The 15,642-nt window shown below is 27.4% G+C and overlaps 3 protein-coding genes across 5 annotated transcripts; 2 read left to right on the top strand and 1 right to left on the bottom strand.

Moving 5' to 3' along the window:
- The first annotated feature begins 460 nt into the window (after positions 1-460).
- Positions 461-5,533, top strand: LOC128955913 (titin-like). The gene is made up of 8 exons (XM_054301591.1): positions 461-645; positions 1,057-1,070; positions 1,136-1,417; positions 1,900-2,181; positions 2,657-2,836; positions 3,389-3,670; positions 4,879-5,169; positions 5,496-5,533. Exons 1-8 carry the CDS (start codon positions 461-463, stop codon positions 5,531-5,533), a joined length of 1,554 nt encoding a protein of 517 aa, XP_054157566.1.
- On the top strand, positions 5,528-9,249 carry LOC128955018 (cell adhesion molecule DSCAML1-like). Of its 3 annotated transcripts, none has more exons than XM_054300645.1 (12): positions 5,528-5,665; positions 5,731-6,006; positions 6,075-6,194; positions 6,253-6,381; positions 6,544-6,691; positions 6,760-6,908; positions 6,970-7,203; positions 7,266-7,988; positions 8,055-8,234; positions 8,329-8,501; positions 8,608-8,660; positions 9,150-9,249. In XM_054300645.1, exons 1-12 carry the CDS (start codon positions 5,596-5,598, stop codon positions 9,172-9,174), a joined length of 2,280 nt encoding a protein of 759 aa, XP_054156620.1. In that variant the 5' UTR covers positions 5,528-5,595; the 3' UTR covers positions 9,175-9,249. The 3 variants fall into 3 exon arrangements, with proteins under 3 accessions (XP_054156620.1, XP_054156621.1, XP_054156622.1); XM_054300646.1 differs by having other exon boundaries at positions 9,140-9,249; XM_054300647.1 differs by lacking the exon at positions 5,731-6,006.
- A 4,544-nt stretch (positions 9,250-13,793) lies between these two features.
- On the bottom strand, positions 13,794-15,433 carry LOC128956263 (pre-mRNA-splicing factor RBM22-like). Its single transcript, XM_054301956.1, has 3 exons — positions 15,206-15,433; positions 14,663-15,085; positions 13,794-14,550 (listed from the first exon to the last, which is right to left on the bottom strand). The coding sequence occupies exons 1-3, from the start codon at positions 15,288-15,290 to the stop codon at positions 13,874-13,876; spliced, it is 1,185 nt and encodes a 394-aa protein (XP_054157931.1). The 5' UTR covers positions 15,291-15,433; the 3' UTR covers positions 13,794-13,873.
- Between the last annotated feature and the right edge of the window lie 209 nt (positions 15,434-15,642).

The raw sequence follows: 15,642 nt of genomic DNA, 5'->3' as shown, positions 1-15,642 counted from the left end.
CAATAATTAGATTTATATAAATATATAATATAAAAACACTTTTCTATTTGAWTTTTACYAATAATTTTAAAAAATWGTTTTAYAAGTTTTGATTCAATTGTGAATCTCATTCAAAGTGTGTCACTATCTTCGACACTAATTTTTGTCATATAATATATATATTTATCTATAGTTTTTAYCAATTGATATGTCAGCCATTGTTTGTCYRAATATTTATTTTATTCTCWGATTGTKTTAAATATGATTTTAAAWAAGTATAWATTTGTTATAATATGTTTTACTGTCATAATTMAAATTGATTTAATCAACACTTCTGGTATTTATAAATATAATAAATATCGATAATTATATKTATTAGTAATATTCAATTTGTCWAAAAATAGCMCCWAAATTAARTTCATGGTTTAGTCACAARAATCAGATGATAGGGTCATATCTTTYRATTKTATGCAATGCGGAGATGGGATCAAATCCGTTGTTTTTTGAGTGGTCYAGAAATGGACAGACACTTAAAYCSGAACCGAATGTCAACTATAAGATCGATAATTTCAAAATGCACTCAACATTTACTATTGAGTCGATATCCATGAGTGATATCGGGAACTATAGTTGTGTTGTTAGYAATGCTTTCGGATCCGACTCSCAGTATTTTGCTTACTATTAAAGGTCTGTTSGATAWAATGATGTTTTAATTATATAGAAATTTATTGAAATAACTTTTTAATATTATAAWATCTATATTACTTTMCACACAATTTCATTTTACGGAGTGGTTAATAAATGTCTTACAGTTTATGTGTTTGTCATTTAAACATTGGTCTTATGCGCCAAAGTTATGACATTATGAATGGCTAACAATATGTGTCACTATTGTTGATAAAATATATAATCTATTTGTTGTCAGCCATTATTATTAAGAGTACATCAATAAGTATATATATATACAGAATATATTATAGACTTTATTTGGATTCAAGTAATTTGTACAAATATTAACATAGTTATAAACATGTTAATAATTTTAGTTTTAATATTTTCAATTAACATTGCTTATAGCGATCCATTGCAAGGTTTGATACTATAAATATAGTTTCATAAATAAGATATATTTGATTATAAATTTATATAACATTAGCTCCAAAGTTGTTGCAATTTCATGGACGGGAACAAAGTGTTGGCACAAATTTACAGATATTTTGTTCAGTTATTAAAGGATCGGTTCCACTGTTCTTTGAGTGGCAAATGAATGGACAGACAATTAGGTCCAGTCCTGATGTTAACTATAAGATTGAAAATTCAAAAATGCATTCAACACTCACTGTTGATAGTATAGTCACTACCGATGCCGGCAATTATACCTGTCTTGTGTCATACACTATGGGAAGGGATAGTCAAACACTAATACTGTCAATTAAAGGTGTGTTATAAACTATTTTTTATATTATAAAATGTTTTAATAGAAAATGCAATTTTCTATATGTAATAACATATTTACTTCATGAATGCATTGTTATATTTCTTACAGTTTGTTATAAGTTTTAAAAGTTAAAGACCTAAATATGTTATTATGTTTGTTATTTAAACATTGGTCTTATGCGCCAAATTGAAGATATTATGAATGGCTAACAATATGTGTCACTATTGTTGATAAAATCTATAATCTATTTGTTGTCAGCCATTATTATTATTAAGAGTATATCAAATTATTATATCTTAATTTTACTTGTTTTTTTATTGAATTTAATTCAAAAATTAACATGGGTCTAATTATTTTAGTGATTTTATATTTAATATTTTCAATTGACAGCGTTTTTAACAATGCGTTACAAGGTTTGAATTTAAACATTATTGTTTCATAGATAAAGATATATATTTTATCGTTAATTCATATAACATTAGCTCCAAAGTTAGTGCCATTTTATGGAMGGGAACAAAGTATTGGCACATATTTTCATATAGTTTGCACAGTTATTGAAGGATCGGTTCCACTGTTCTTTGATTGGCAATTGAATGGACAGACAATTAAGTCCAGTCCTGATGTCAACTATAAGATTGAAAATTCAAAAATGCATTCAACACTCACTGTTGATAGTATACAAACTACCGATTCAGGCAATTATACCTGTCGTGTRTCTAAYKCTATGGGAAGTGATAGTCAAATACTAATACTATCGATTAAAGGTGTGTTATAATTACTATTTTTTATAATTTTAATAAGAAATTGCAATTTTGAAAATGTAAAAATATATATAATTCAAATCAATATTTCATATATCTTACAGTTTTCTATATGTTAATAAAAATTAAAGCTTTAAATATAATATGCTATTTAAACATTGGTCTAAATATGAAAGACATTATGAATGGCAATCAATGTGTGTCACTATTGTTGATATAATATATAATTTATTTATATATATCTCATTATTATTATTAATTTGTATCATCATACTATTATATATAAAATTTTATTTGATTTTAATTGAAAATTTATAAAAAAAACATATAATTAATTTTGTGATTTTATATTTAATATATTCAATTGACATTTGATATTAGATAATTGCAAGGTTTGAATAATATCATTTCATTGATTTATATCATTTTAAATTTATATAAAAATAGCACTAAAATTAACGCCATTATTGAGTAATAGAACAAAGCCGAGGCACATATTTTCATATAGTCTGTACAGTTATTGAAGGATCGTTCCATTTCTTTGAGTGGATAATCAATGGACAGACAGCTAAATCTAGTCCTGATGTCAACTATAAGATTGATAATTATGATATATTTTCGACATTTGTTATAAAAAACATTACTCGCAATGATTTCGGTAATTACACGTCGTGTTCTAACTCTATGGGAATGCCAGTCAAATACTAATACATCACAAACGGTTGTTTATAATTAATTTTAATTTTGTTATTAATAATATTTTATATATATTAAAATTATAATATATAATTCAAGAATTTAAATTATTTATTAAATTTTAAGCATTTCTTTGAATTATAATATTTTTATTTTAACAAAAAAAAAGTTATACTAATCTATTATTTATATCGTATGTAATAATCTTACAGTTTATGCAAAAAATATTGTTTCATGAATTTCTACAATAATTGTATTTCTGAATCAATGTGTGGCGCAATTGAACCACAATTTCAATGATTTTTTTARAAACAATTGATTGTCAGCCATATATTTTTGTATTTATATAAAATAGATTTCTTATATAAACGGTGTAATTATTAACATTTATAATGAGTTTATTATGTTATTTGTGTTTATTTATTACATTTGTTTACTCCTTGGGTAATATAAAATTGTTATACATGTATTATTAGAATTAATATTATAACAATTATCAATTAAATAAAAATAGGTCTCAAATTAGCGCCATTGTCACCAATTAATCAGAAACAGGGATCATACTTTCAAATAACATGTTCAGTACAGGAGGGCACACCTCCTTATTTCTTTGAGTGGGCTATTAATAGCCAAACAGTCAAACCTGAACCCAATGTTAACTATAAGATTGAAAATTATGAGATGTTTTCAATATTTGTGATTAAAAGCATTGTCGTAACCGATGCGGCAAACTATACGTGTTTTGTGAGGAATTCACATAACTTTGACAGTCAGACAACTGTCTTAACAATTAATGGTTTGATTTATTTTTTAAATATTTAATTAAACTGCTAAATTTAATTTTTTACTATTATTTCTATCTACTTAAATATAATTTGTATAATAAGATTATTATATTTAAAGTATTTACAATTAATTTTTATTATTTAATGTAAAATAAACTACTAATAGACCGCACTGTAAGCCTTACAGACTGTAAGTTACAGTTGATACTGAATATACTTATTGTTAACTAATACTTAACGCGTGTTTTAAACAAATTATTTGCATTTAATATTAGCTTCAATATAATGAATATATTTATACGGTAGTTCAATATACAGTATACAGTAAAAATTCAAAATATAATGAATATTTTTATAAAAAATAATAATATACAATAATAAGTTATCAGAAATTTGTATTTATTGTAAAAAAGTATACATGAAATGTAATTCAAAAATTCAATCTTATAAAACAATTCTATAGTATTTTATAAATTATATATTTGATGATTAAATTAAATTTAAATTGGATTCATATTAATTTATAATTAACTCATTATCTGCAAAATAAGTCTAATGTTAACTTATAATGTTTTTAAAAATTTTTTTGCATTTAATATAAACGCAATAACAGTTTTAACTAAAATACACTGTAAAAAATAAAATAAATAAACTGCTATTTGCTTATTAATGATAACCCTACATTTACTGTACTATTAAATCAATATTGAAATGATTTTACTTTAATGACTATACTTTAAGTATTATATTAATAGGATTAAATTGAAACAAATTATATTGATTGACCATTAAATTATTACTTTGTAGTTATTTATAATAGAAAAACCACTTATATATGTCATATACTGTTTATTAAAAGATTAAATTATTTATAAGTCACGCATGTGTTGACTTGTTTTTCATGGGTTACTCATCAATTAATTATATATACAGTAATATATTATATGTGATGACATTAAAAATCTTATACAAAATGTGGCGCTTATGTATCATTTTTTGAAACATTTATTTATCAGTGAGTTTGACCATATATTTTACTGTAGGATAAATTGCTTTTTATTTATGGTTTTGCTTTAGATAATTAATAATGAATTTTCTTAATGTAATCTTTCTATTTATGTTATTTTGCTATAAGTTTAATATATTCACTTGTAATGGTATGTAATACATAATAAATTGGTTGTTTAAATATAATAATATAAGTGTTAAATTGCAATAGAAATACCTAAAATCGCACCATTGCTACCAAAACTGGAATTATTGAGAGGTTCTTCCTATCGATTTATTTGTCAAACAATTGTTGGATTTAAGCCTATATTTTATAAATGGGTTAAAAATGGTCAACATTTTGATGATAACTATAGAGATATGAAATATAAAATTGAAATGTTTGACGACTTGTCGATACTTACTGTAAATAATGTCGATTACAATGATTTCGGCAATTATTCGTGTATTGCAAGCAATGCTTTCGGGTCTGACATACAAACAACTGTTCTCTATATAAAAGGTCTGATAAATGATATTTATTTCGTAATATGTATTTTTGTACAAATAATTAACATTTAATTTTAATACATTATTAATTTACAATTAAATAATATTATTAACAAGGTCTGTACAGTTTTAAAAAAATATTTTATATATATTTGTATCGTTATATTATAAATTATAATATATAATTTAAAAAATATAATTATTATTACATTAGAATATTTTAAATATTAAACAATAAGTTTTGCTAACATAACATACAAGAGTTGAATCACATTTACGATATATAAAATAATAATAATTGACATTGATCATTTAATGCAAACAAATTTGAATCTCAAGCAAAATGTGGCGCAATGTTATTATTAAGAAAACATTAGATTTTAGTGTTGAAACTTTTTTTCATAATACAAGTCAGCCATTAGTACATCCATTAATTTTAATGACAACCATGAAATCCATAAATGTGTTGATTATTTATACGTATATTAATTTAGTTACAGCTAGTGATGGTATGTTTACATTAAATATTAGATTATTTAATAAGCCATTAAATTGTTAATTAATTATACTTTAGCCCCCAAATTAATTATTTACAAGAATTATTACCTTCAAAGCGAAGGCACCAAATTCCGTGTCTTGTGTTCAATACAGAGGGGATCAACTCCTCTGTCTTTTCAATGGCTTAAGAATAGGGAACAGTTAACAAATAGTCGCTATAAGATTGAAACAAATGATGATTTATCTATACTGACAATTGATAAAATCACAAAAAGTGATTCAACAAACTATACGTGTGTTGTTAGCAATACTTATGGCACAGATTCACAAACTGTTGTATTAGATGTTAAAGGTTTTTTGAGAGAGAGTGTTAACTTATTAGACATAAATGTTAACCATTTGATTATATCTATCCAACAGTACCGCCGACGTGGCTGAAGGAACCGCAGGACATACGCGTCAAATCAGGTGATGATGTGGTCGTGGAGTGTATCGCCGATGGATTACCCAAACCAACAGTTAAATGGATCAGCTCTAAAGGTATTTTCAATTTTTTTATCAATATTTTTATAAATTTAGTTAATTTTGATGTCAACAGGAAAGGTAATTCCGGGTGAAGTATTAAATTTGGCTAACTTTAAGGTCGGCAGTAGTGAAGCGTATGAATGCATTGCAGACAACGGTATCGGAGACTCATTGAAAAAGTCTATTAATGTTTTCTTCAGCGGTAAGTATTTTAAATATTTTTATTTTCTTGCTTATATATAAAATATAATTTATTAAGCAAATGTATGTAATAACTTGCTATGCATTTCTACTAAAATATAAAGTAAAATATAAAATTTGCATCTTATCAGTAAAAATTATATTAATGTAAATTATATATCAGTTCCGGCAAAGTTTGATGAGAAATATAGTGTACAACAAGTGAAAAGGGGTGAAAGCGCGCGATTGAAATGCAATGCAACGGGTGATCATCCCGTAACCATTAAATGGACCAAAGATAATGCCAAACTTGAAAAGATTGGATCGCATAAGTTAGTCAACAATAAAAAAAAATAAATATTTAAATTTTGATTGTAATTTAAACCGATATTTTTGATAGTTTTGAGATCATTGAGAGTATTACAGATTATGGATTAGTATCGGAATTGTTGTTACGTATTACTCAGCGAACTGACGGTGCTATCTATAAATGTGAGGCCGAGAATACACACGGAAAGGATGAGCGCACTATTAAACTGGTTGTTCTCGGTATGTATTAAAACGGTTATGTATTATTAAATACCTTATTAACTATGACCTCATTTATTAGAGATTCCCGGACCACCAAAGACAGTACATGTGAAGGAGGTTTGGTCGCGTACGGCCAGCATTGTCTGGTCGGCGCCCTATTCAGGCAATTCTCCCATTTCTAAGTATACAATACAGTATTGGCGACATCAAAGTGCACCGCATAGACTCAATGAGTTTACTGTCAGTAGTACTCAGACTTCGGCACTTATTAAAGATTTGAGTCCTGGATTGTCGTATGAGATGACTGTTGTCGGTAAGGCATACAAACCAATTAATTACTATACAATAGTTGACTTAATAATATGAAACAAATAGGTGAGAATGAGGTCGGAAGAGGTGAAGCGGCAGATACTGTAAAATTTACGACCGGTGAAGAAGAACCATCAGCTCCTCCTAATGATATATCAGTAGAGGGTAAGGGCCCCACTACTATTAGGATCACATGGAGGGCGCCTCCCAAAGAGCATTGGAATGGTGTTATAAAAGGTTATTATGTGGGCTACCGTAAGGCACGTGAGACAAACCATCCGTTTACTCTAAAATTGGTTGAATCCAAACCCAATCAGAAGTCGGCCGAATCGGAATCATATGAATACTTTTTGCGCGATTTAGTCAAAGGTAATGAATATGCAATTGTTGTGAAGGCATACAACTCAGCTGGAAGTGGACCGCAATCTCATGAGATGTTCGCCCATACCTTTGATGGTGATCTACCACCCGCTCAATTGTTGAGTGCCATGGAATCTACTAATACGTTGATAACAGTGCGATGGCATCAAAAAGATATCCGAGAATCTCAAACACCGACGCAAAGCTTTACATTACACTATCAACGAGAGGGTGAATCCAAATGGAAGGAAGTGCCGATATCATCTCTTGTAACGCCCGCACCTATTACTGAAGGATCAGCACTCGCATCCTATAACTATAATTTGGAAAACCTGGAGTCAGGCATTCAATATCGGCTGTTCGTTACTGCAGTTAACAGATATGGTTTCAGTGATCCCAGTAATGTAGTAATTGCCCGAACAGATGGTGGTATGTATTGCATTATTTTACCGAAGTATTATAAATTCAATTTTTTTTAAATGGATGTTATGTTAGGTGACATTAAAGTGCTTGAAAGCGAGATTTTCAACCAGTTCTTCAACGACGGACCCTATTATTTGCAGCCCTCCTTCACAATCCCTTTACTCTCTGCGGTTGTTATTATCATTATAGTCATTATATCGGCATTTGTTTGCGTCAGAAGAATTAATAGGGAAAGGGCTGCGGCTGAGGGATGTTAGTAATTATATTGTTATTTATTTAAATTGATATTTGAATTGTGCAAAACATTTTACTAAATATACTTAAATAAAACTTTAAATACTATTAGTTATTATGGACAGCGCAACCCTACATAAGCAGTTAGCCGGACAAATGGGAACCACACCTCGATATATGGACTTTGATAAACCTAGTGGTAAACCATTGATGATGACAGAGGCCGGTAACGCGTATCCGACGCCATACGCAACAATTCCAATGGGAGGCTTAGATGGATGTCAAGTAAGATTTATTTACAGAATTTTGAATATTTTTATGATTCACTATTAGATATATCTAACAGAAATATCATTGATGTAAAATTTAATTAATTAAAACCTTGTTTCAGTTCCAAACCCATCCATCGATGATGAAAAACAGTCATATATACGATCACCCCCAGTAAGCAGGCATTCATTTTAATAATTTTAATGTTTCAAATGGTTTCAATATATTATTGTAATTATTATTATTATTATTACTATTACTGTATATTGATTTATAATTATTTTAATGTTAACTTAGATAATACAATTTACTCTCATTTTATTGATATATTTATCTACATTTTTACTAATACTTAATCAACTTTAGCTTTATTAAACTATCTTATTAAAATCTAGATATACTTATATTAATAAACACTAGGCATGCTTATAAATTAGCTTATAAGTTATAATATTGCTCACATATAATACTATGATATGAATAAATAATCCAAGGTAATAATAGTTAGAAATTTTCGATGTCTATTGACCTATTATTATATTAACATTTTTAATAACTTTTTTATTTATATATCATTTTATTTAATAGGTGCTATATTATACTATATCTATATATTATTAGTGAAGTTTTTATAATTTTATATTACAATTTAGCATATTTTAGATTATACCCAGTGATGGCACAATGAATTATATGATGAATGAATATTGAAAGGAAAGTGATTTTTGTTAGACATTAATACAAATATCGTATTCATAATGTTAGGCATAAATGAAAAGTTTGTGATTAATTTTTACTTATAAACGATAAGTTAATTTGATATTTTAAATGTTATAATTATAAACAATTTTGACAATGATTTCATTGATATATTTATGTTTATTTAACATTTCTATCATTTTTATTGATATCTAAAACATGTTATGTGTATTTTTATTTATTTTTTTGAAAAATACTTAAATATATAGGATTTTCAATGTAATTGCCAAATAATAGTCATACAACCCATGTATTTATAGCACATTTTTACTATTATTAATTGTATTGAAATTAATTTGTAAAATAGTTTTGTATAATTTATTTAAGCATTTATTATTTAATAAATTAATAAAAATTTATAAAATTGATTTCAAATTTTTTATTATTAATATTTTTCATCACTATATGTTATATAAATTATACTTATGCTATTTGAATGCACAGGTAGGAAATATTTGTAAACAATGCATAATCAAAGAGAGATAAATAGTTATGGTTAGACATACAGTTTACTGCAAATGTCTCTAATATGTCTATCAAATATGTAATACTTTACTGTATTAAAGCACTCAAAACTATTACAGCATTAATAGTATTGAGGAAGAGGTGAATGGGCTCTAACAGTGTGTATATGTGATGCTTACAGTATTTACTGACTCCATGAGCGCACGTGCGGACACATATACAAAATATAGGCAAAAGTCGTGTGAATAGTTTTTTAATGATAAATTTATCGTAAATAATAATGATAGCATAAAATAAATAAATAAAAATTATTTACTAATAAAGAATATTAATTGTAGTTACTATTTATCTTAAATAAAATTAATTAGACATTTTAATAGTTTATTAATAATAAACATTTAATTTATAGAACTTTTAAATTAATCTATCAGATAAAAATTTATATAGACATAGTATTTGCGATATTAAATTATATTAAAGTAAGATAAATTTATTAATTAATATATTTTTAAAGCAGTTAAATGAGTTACTGTGTTTTAATGTATTTTTTTAAAATCATTAACTCATTTAACTGTTACAATTTACATTAAAACACACTATTAAATTAATAAAAAATTACATATTTTTATATATTACTAAAAATATAATTCAATCATATAGATTTTGTGCAAAACCTAGTCTCACCACTTTTGCCATAGATTTGACAAATATATTGGTTATACATAGATGTTAGTGAACTGAGAGAACAAGTGATAGACTGTGTTCTAAACACTTAACAGAAAAATCAATGTCTCATACAATCACTTGAACTCTAAATAATGATAGTTTTGAGAGAAAGAGAGAGAGAGAGAGAGAGGTTACCAAAAAATGTTTAGTAATGTATAGATGACACGAGACATGTGTGTGTATATTCAGTGGGGATTGTCGTGTAGTTTCAAGAGAGCAATAGTAGTAGTCAGTGTGTGATTGAGTGTGTGTATGTGTGGCACACATTGTGTGCACTACTAACCCGGGGCTAAAAAAAGTTGGTATAGAAATACAATGGATTTCCTGTTGAACTTTTTCAACGCTTCAATGATTTTGTGGCATATTTTTAAGCATTTAAAAAGTAAAAGGGAATTCCCATCCCATTTAAATGCCAACTATTTTACCACAGTATTTGTGTTTATACTATAATATATTATAATAGTCTTTAAACTAGTATATCATTTAAAAAAATATTGATATGAAAAAAATAAAAATATAATTAATTATGTTATAGTGTTTAGTTAAAAATATTGCAATTCATATACAAATTATTGTGGTTAATCAAATAAATAATCATTACAATTTAAAAAACTATAAAAAATATTTAAAAATAATTTTTAATATAAAAATAACCAAATAAACATAATAGAAAATTATAGTTAGAGTATAATAATAAAAATAATAATTATATAAATTAAGAAAAAACAATTAATGAAAATATTACAATAATTTTTTATTAAAAGCTTATAAAAAAAGAAGTTTTATTTAAATTAAATACAACTTTTTTAGAATAAAAATATATAAATATATTTTACTAATAAAACAATTGTTTATTAAACCACTAATCATTATGTATGACATAATGACATAATTACAACGATATCTCTAATTAGCTATTCATCAGATAATCATTGTAATCATAGCAACACTTTTTAGTAAAAAACAAACCCTTTTAATCAAAATCTATTGTATAATAAATATAAAAAATAAGAAATTCATTGGGTTTTCGACAATTATTATAAGAAATGTTTTTAAAAAATTTATATATAATTAAAATAAATTAGAATTTAATAATAATTAAAAATGAATTCATTGAGAGAGAAGCGCGTGATTTCATTGTTAATAATATTAATATTGTTTTTCGACTTATGTTTGTGTGAAACGACACGAAAACCGAAACGTCGTCGACCTAACCGACCCAAGAGTCGCAAGAAGACCGACGAACCGCCGCGTATCAGATGTTACACGTGTTATGTAGACTTCAGAAGCACGCGTTTTACTGACAAAAATCATTGCTATAATCCATATCTCAATACATCCCTAACCGATACCTTTCAATTGACCCAATGTTCACAATATGCTAAGTATTGTACGGTTGATATCATGAGAATTAATAGCGTTATAGCAGTCATTGATCGGCGCTGTGGTGTCTCAACGTGTCGTAACATTTGTATTAATAAAGGCTATGGAGTCGAGTTCGAGACCTGTTCTTACTGTTGTCCCGGAAAACTAACCGAAGAAGACGATGACTACGATCCCGATGAGTCAGATAACTACAGGTGCCCTAACATTGAGCACTAGTAGTCATAATGAATATACTGCTTAATCAGTAATCTAATTATTATTACTAAAATTACATAAAAATTACTTCAATAAATCACTGGTTAACTAATCAAGGCTAACAAAAAGGCTAATAAATAATCAAGGTTAACTCTAAATATAATTTTAAAATAAATATTTTCTCTTTAAATTTTATTATATCATCACTGATTCATCTCTAATAATAAACATCTATACATTGTGTGCATTAGTATGCATTATATTAGTATATAATAATTACAATTTAAAATGCAATATTTTTAAACATATTAGTCATAAGTGTTACTATAATAATATATCTAATGTAAAAAATAAAACCAAAAATATAAAAATATTATTTATATAAATAAAATATCAAAATAAACTATTTCTAAATTATTATAAATTCAATTTCTCACAAAAAATTTAAAAAATAGTAATAAACTAAAAAAACTTAAAATAAAAAGTTAACAAATATTTTAAACAAAAATCACTTTAAAGTTAAGCTTAAACTACACTTACAGTGCATTCATAATACATGTGTCCCATCCATACAACACCTGGTGTGTGCTCTTTAAGTCCAGTCATATAAGTTGACTAACTTTCCCCATAACTAACACCTGTCCCGACATATGTTGTGTCAAATGTTAGGCCAATCACTATAATCACTGCACTTCACTGACTCCAACCTCTCACAGGTGTCGACACCAGATATAAACAAAACCAAACAAAATATAAACAAAGCATTACTTCCAATGATGTCATACCAGAGGACACCACCTCTCGGACCACAACTTTGGGACCGATTTTCGGTTATAGTGTAAGACTCGACATCTGTCGGACAAATGGGAGTCACGTTTGCGCCAAATATAAACTAATCACTTATTTAACTAAAAATCACTTACTTTTTCACACAATTTATATGACTTTAAACTCAATTAATTGAATTGATTTTAATTTTTTCACAATTAATGATAATCTCTGTTATGTTTTTCATTTATATTTCATACAAACTATGCGTACATTGAATGCAATTATAGTTTAATTAAAAATTGTGTCAAATGTTTGCTAAAACTCAATGTTTGTCAAACACTATCTTAACTCTCATTGGCTCTCAATCTCTCCTATTGTTTGCAAACCCGTTATAATGACACATAATATAAAACATTTTTAAAAAACTAATTAAACTTTACATATTATGAAAATTACATATTATTTTTATCATAATAATAATTTTTTTAAATTATAAAAAATATAAAACTATAATACAATTTTTTAGTTTAATAAAACGTTTCTCAATATATATTATTGTTAACAAACAGTAACGACAATTCCTGTACTATGTTTTGTAAGCAAACATTAATTTTTTTTTTTGGTATAATTTTGTCAAATATTACGCCAGTATTTTAGTTTTTTAAAAGCATTTTTCAGTTAATTGCAATTAAACTAAAAATATTTTTCAATAGTTTAATCCCAATTAATATAATAATTTCCAAAATTATCTAGATTAATTTGAAAAAATATTGATGTCTTATATTTGTTAATTGTAAGTACTTTTGTTTTATTTACAAATTATTAACATTTAAAGAAATAATTTATTAAATATTGTAAATATATAATACAGAAAATTATTGATTATAATTAGAGTTACGATAGTATTAATATATAAATAAACAAAATACTTGAATAATGATATTTATTGTAGTATTTATTTGGTAATTAAAATTACGATATAATAAAATAAGTCAAATTGCATAATATTCGTGGAATAATTAAATTAATATCAATATTACGATATATATAAATGGATAAAAACAAAACAAAAATTAATTGATAAATTATTCCCGATTATAAGCGGGTAATTTGATGCCCACTGAACCCATACGGTTCGGATCTTGCGATGGATAATGAATTTGTTGGTTGAGAACTGGAGCACCAATTATTGGTGGCGCCAACTGAGGTATAGCAAATGGTTGAGCTCTCGATGGGCCGGCGCTCGAGGAAGACTGGCCTAAACCAAAATAGTCGGGCGCACCGATTGGCAGTCCCGGTACAGGCGTCAACTGAACTTTTTTCTCGTCGCCGTCACCAGTGGTACCTTTTTTTGCGTGTGATTTACCCCATCTGATAGTCAGTTTCTGTCCGTGAATAACCAATTTCTGATAAGATTTGTCAACAGCCATATCGGCCGCCTGTCTGGTAGTGTACTGAACGAACGCACAATTATTTTTCTGTACGACAGTTACCGATCGGATCTCTCCGAACTGATAAAAATAGTCTCTCAGGTCTTTCTCCTCAATCAATGGCCCGACATTTCCCACATATATTGTTGTAATTGTTTTATCTTCCGGAGGTATAGGCCGCGGCAATTCGGACGCCCTTTTCAATAGTTTTTCGGCCACCGGATCGTTGACACCAAAGTAACGATCCTTAATGTTTTGATCGGACAGTGGATCTTCCGGATCGTTAGGTTTTTCGTGACGATACGGACATTCTTCGCCACGTTTGCACTCACCTAAAGATTTTTTAAAAATATAATTAAAATTTATACATAAAATACCAAATTATAAATATTATGTACATTAAGTACATGACTGCTATTATTAGTATTAAACTATTAAACAAACCTTTAACCCAAAAACTACAAATATGCGGTCGATTGCGCTTATAGTACGGCGAATTACGGGCCAATTTGGCCAATACGTCTGACGGCGGCGCCGATTTTAGTGCACCGTATGGTTGGGTCGGATCCGAGTTGGCCACTGCGTTGTCCAGATTCTGACTGAAATATTCACGATTGATGTCCGATTGCGGTAATTCCAGTTTGGTTTGCAGTATCTGATCTCTGACCTGTACGGGTAGGCCGTACTGCAGATCAAGTAGACATGTTTGACAGATATTCTTCGCTCGGGCGCACGTCTGACAGATTTCGGTCTTCTTGTACCTCATCTTCAATCCCGGACACCACCGAAATGTAGTGAACGGACGGTTACATACTTTGCATTGAGCGCCAAACTTCTCGGTCATGATTCGCATATATGGATTGTCACCTATAATAATAATAACCCGAGGCATCGGTGGCCATCATCGGCAACAAAAAAAACAACAAATTAATTAATTAGTGACCTCTAAAAAAATCGGGACAGTTGTGTCCGCACAAAAACACATACCGAGACATGTTTGACAAAGTATGGGAAACTTTCCGTCCTCCCAGACCTGCCGATTGTAGTGTCCGGTTCCCAATGACATAGACATTATGTGGCCAACAATAGGATAATAATCGGGTGGTCAACGAAAAAAAGTGGTCACAAATTGAAAGTCAATTCAATTAACAGAAAATGTTTACAAAACGTGTGTTTACTATACGTTTTGTACGACTATTAATAGTGAGCCATAAATAATAAACATTTTGTTACTATTTTCCATATAATAACACATTATTATGTCTATAATATATTCTATAAAACTGTACACACATTGTATATACATATTGTTTGTTTAAAATAAATATACAGTATGTACTCCATATAATTATTTTTATTTATATATTTTATAACAATAATAATAGACTTAAATAATATTAAAATAAAATATATTTATTTTGACT

Source organism: Oppia nitens, unplaced genomic scaffold (assembly GCF_028296485.1).
Source record: "Oppia nitens isolate AA-2021 unplaced genomic scaffold, nextdenovo-longstitch-racon4-pilon3 scaffold2_pilon_pilon_pilon, whole genome shotgun sequence".
NCBI lineage: Eukaryota > Metazoa > Arthropoda > Arachnida > Sarcoptiformes > Oppiidae > Oppia > Oppia nitens.
The sequence above is the reverse complement of the archived record's forward strand: the minus strand, read 5'-3'. Positions and strand labels throughout refer to the sequence as shown.

Excerpts from the sequence above, each read along its gene's own strand:
- LOC128955018 (XM_054300645.1), top strand. The coding sequence starts at position 5,596 with ATGACAACCATGAAATCCATAAATGTGTTGATTATTTATACGTATATT. Across the intron at positions 6,007-6,074 it reads TGTTGTATTAGATGTTAAAG|TACCGCCGACGTGGCTGAAG; the intron begins GTTTTTTGAGAG and ends TCTATCCAACAG. Across the intron at positions 7,204-7,265 it reads GTATGAGATGACTGTTGTCG|GTGAGAATGAGGTCGGAAGA; the intron begins GTAAGGCATACA and ends TGAAACAAATAG.
- LOC128956263 (XM_054301956.1), bottom strand. The coding sequence starts at position 15,290 with ATGTCTATGTCATTGGGAACCGGACACTACAATCGGCAGGTCTGGGAG. Across the intron at positions 15,086-15,205 it reads ACTTTGTCAAACATGTCTCG|GTGACAATCCATATATGCGA; the intron begins GTATGTGTTTTT and ends TTATTATTATAG. Across the intron at positions 14,551-14,662 it reads TTGTAGTTTTTGGGTTAAAG|GTGAGTGCAAACGTGGCGAA; the intron begins GTTTGTTTAATA and ends AAAAATCTTTAG.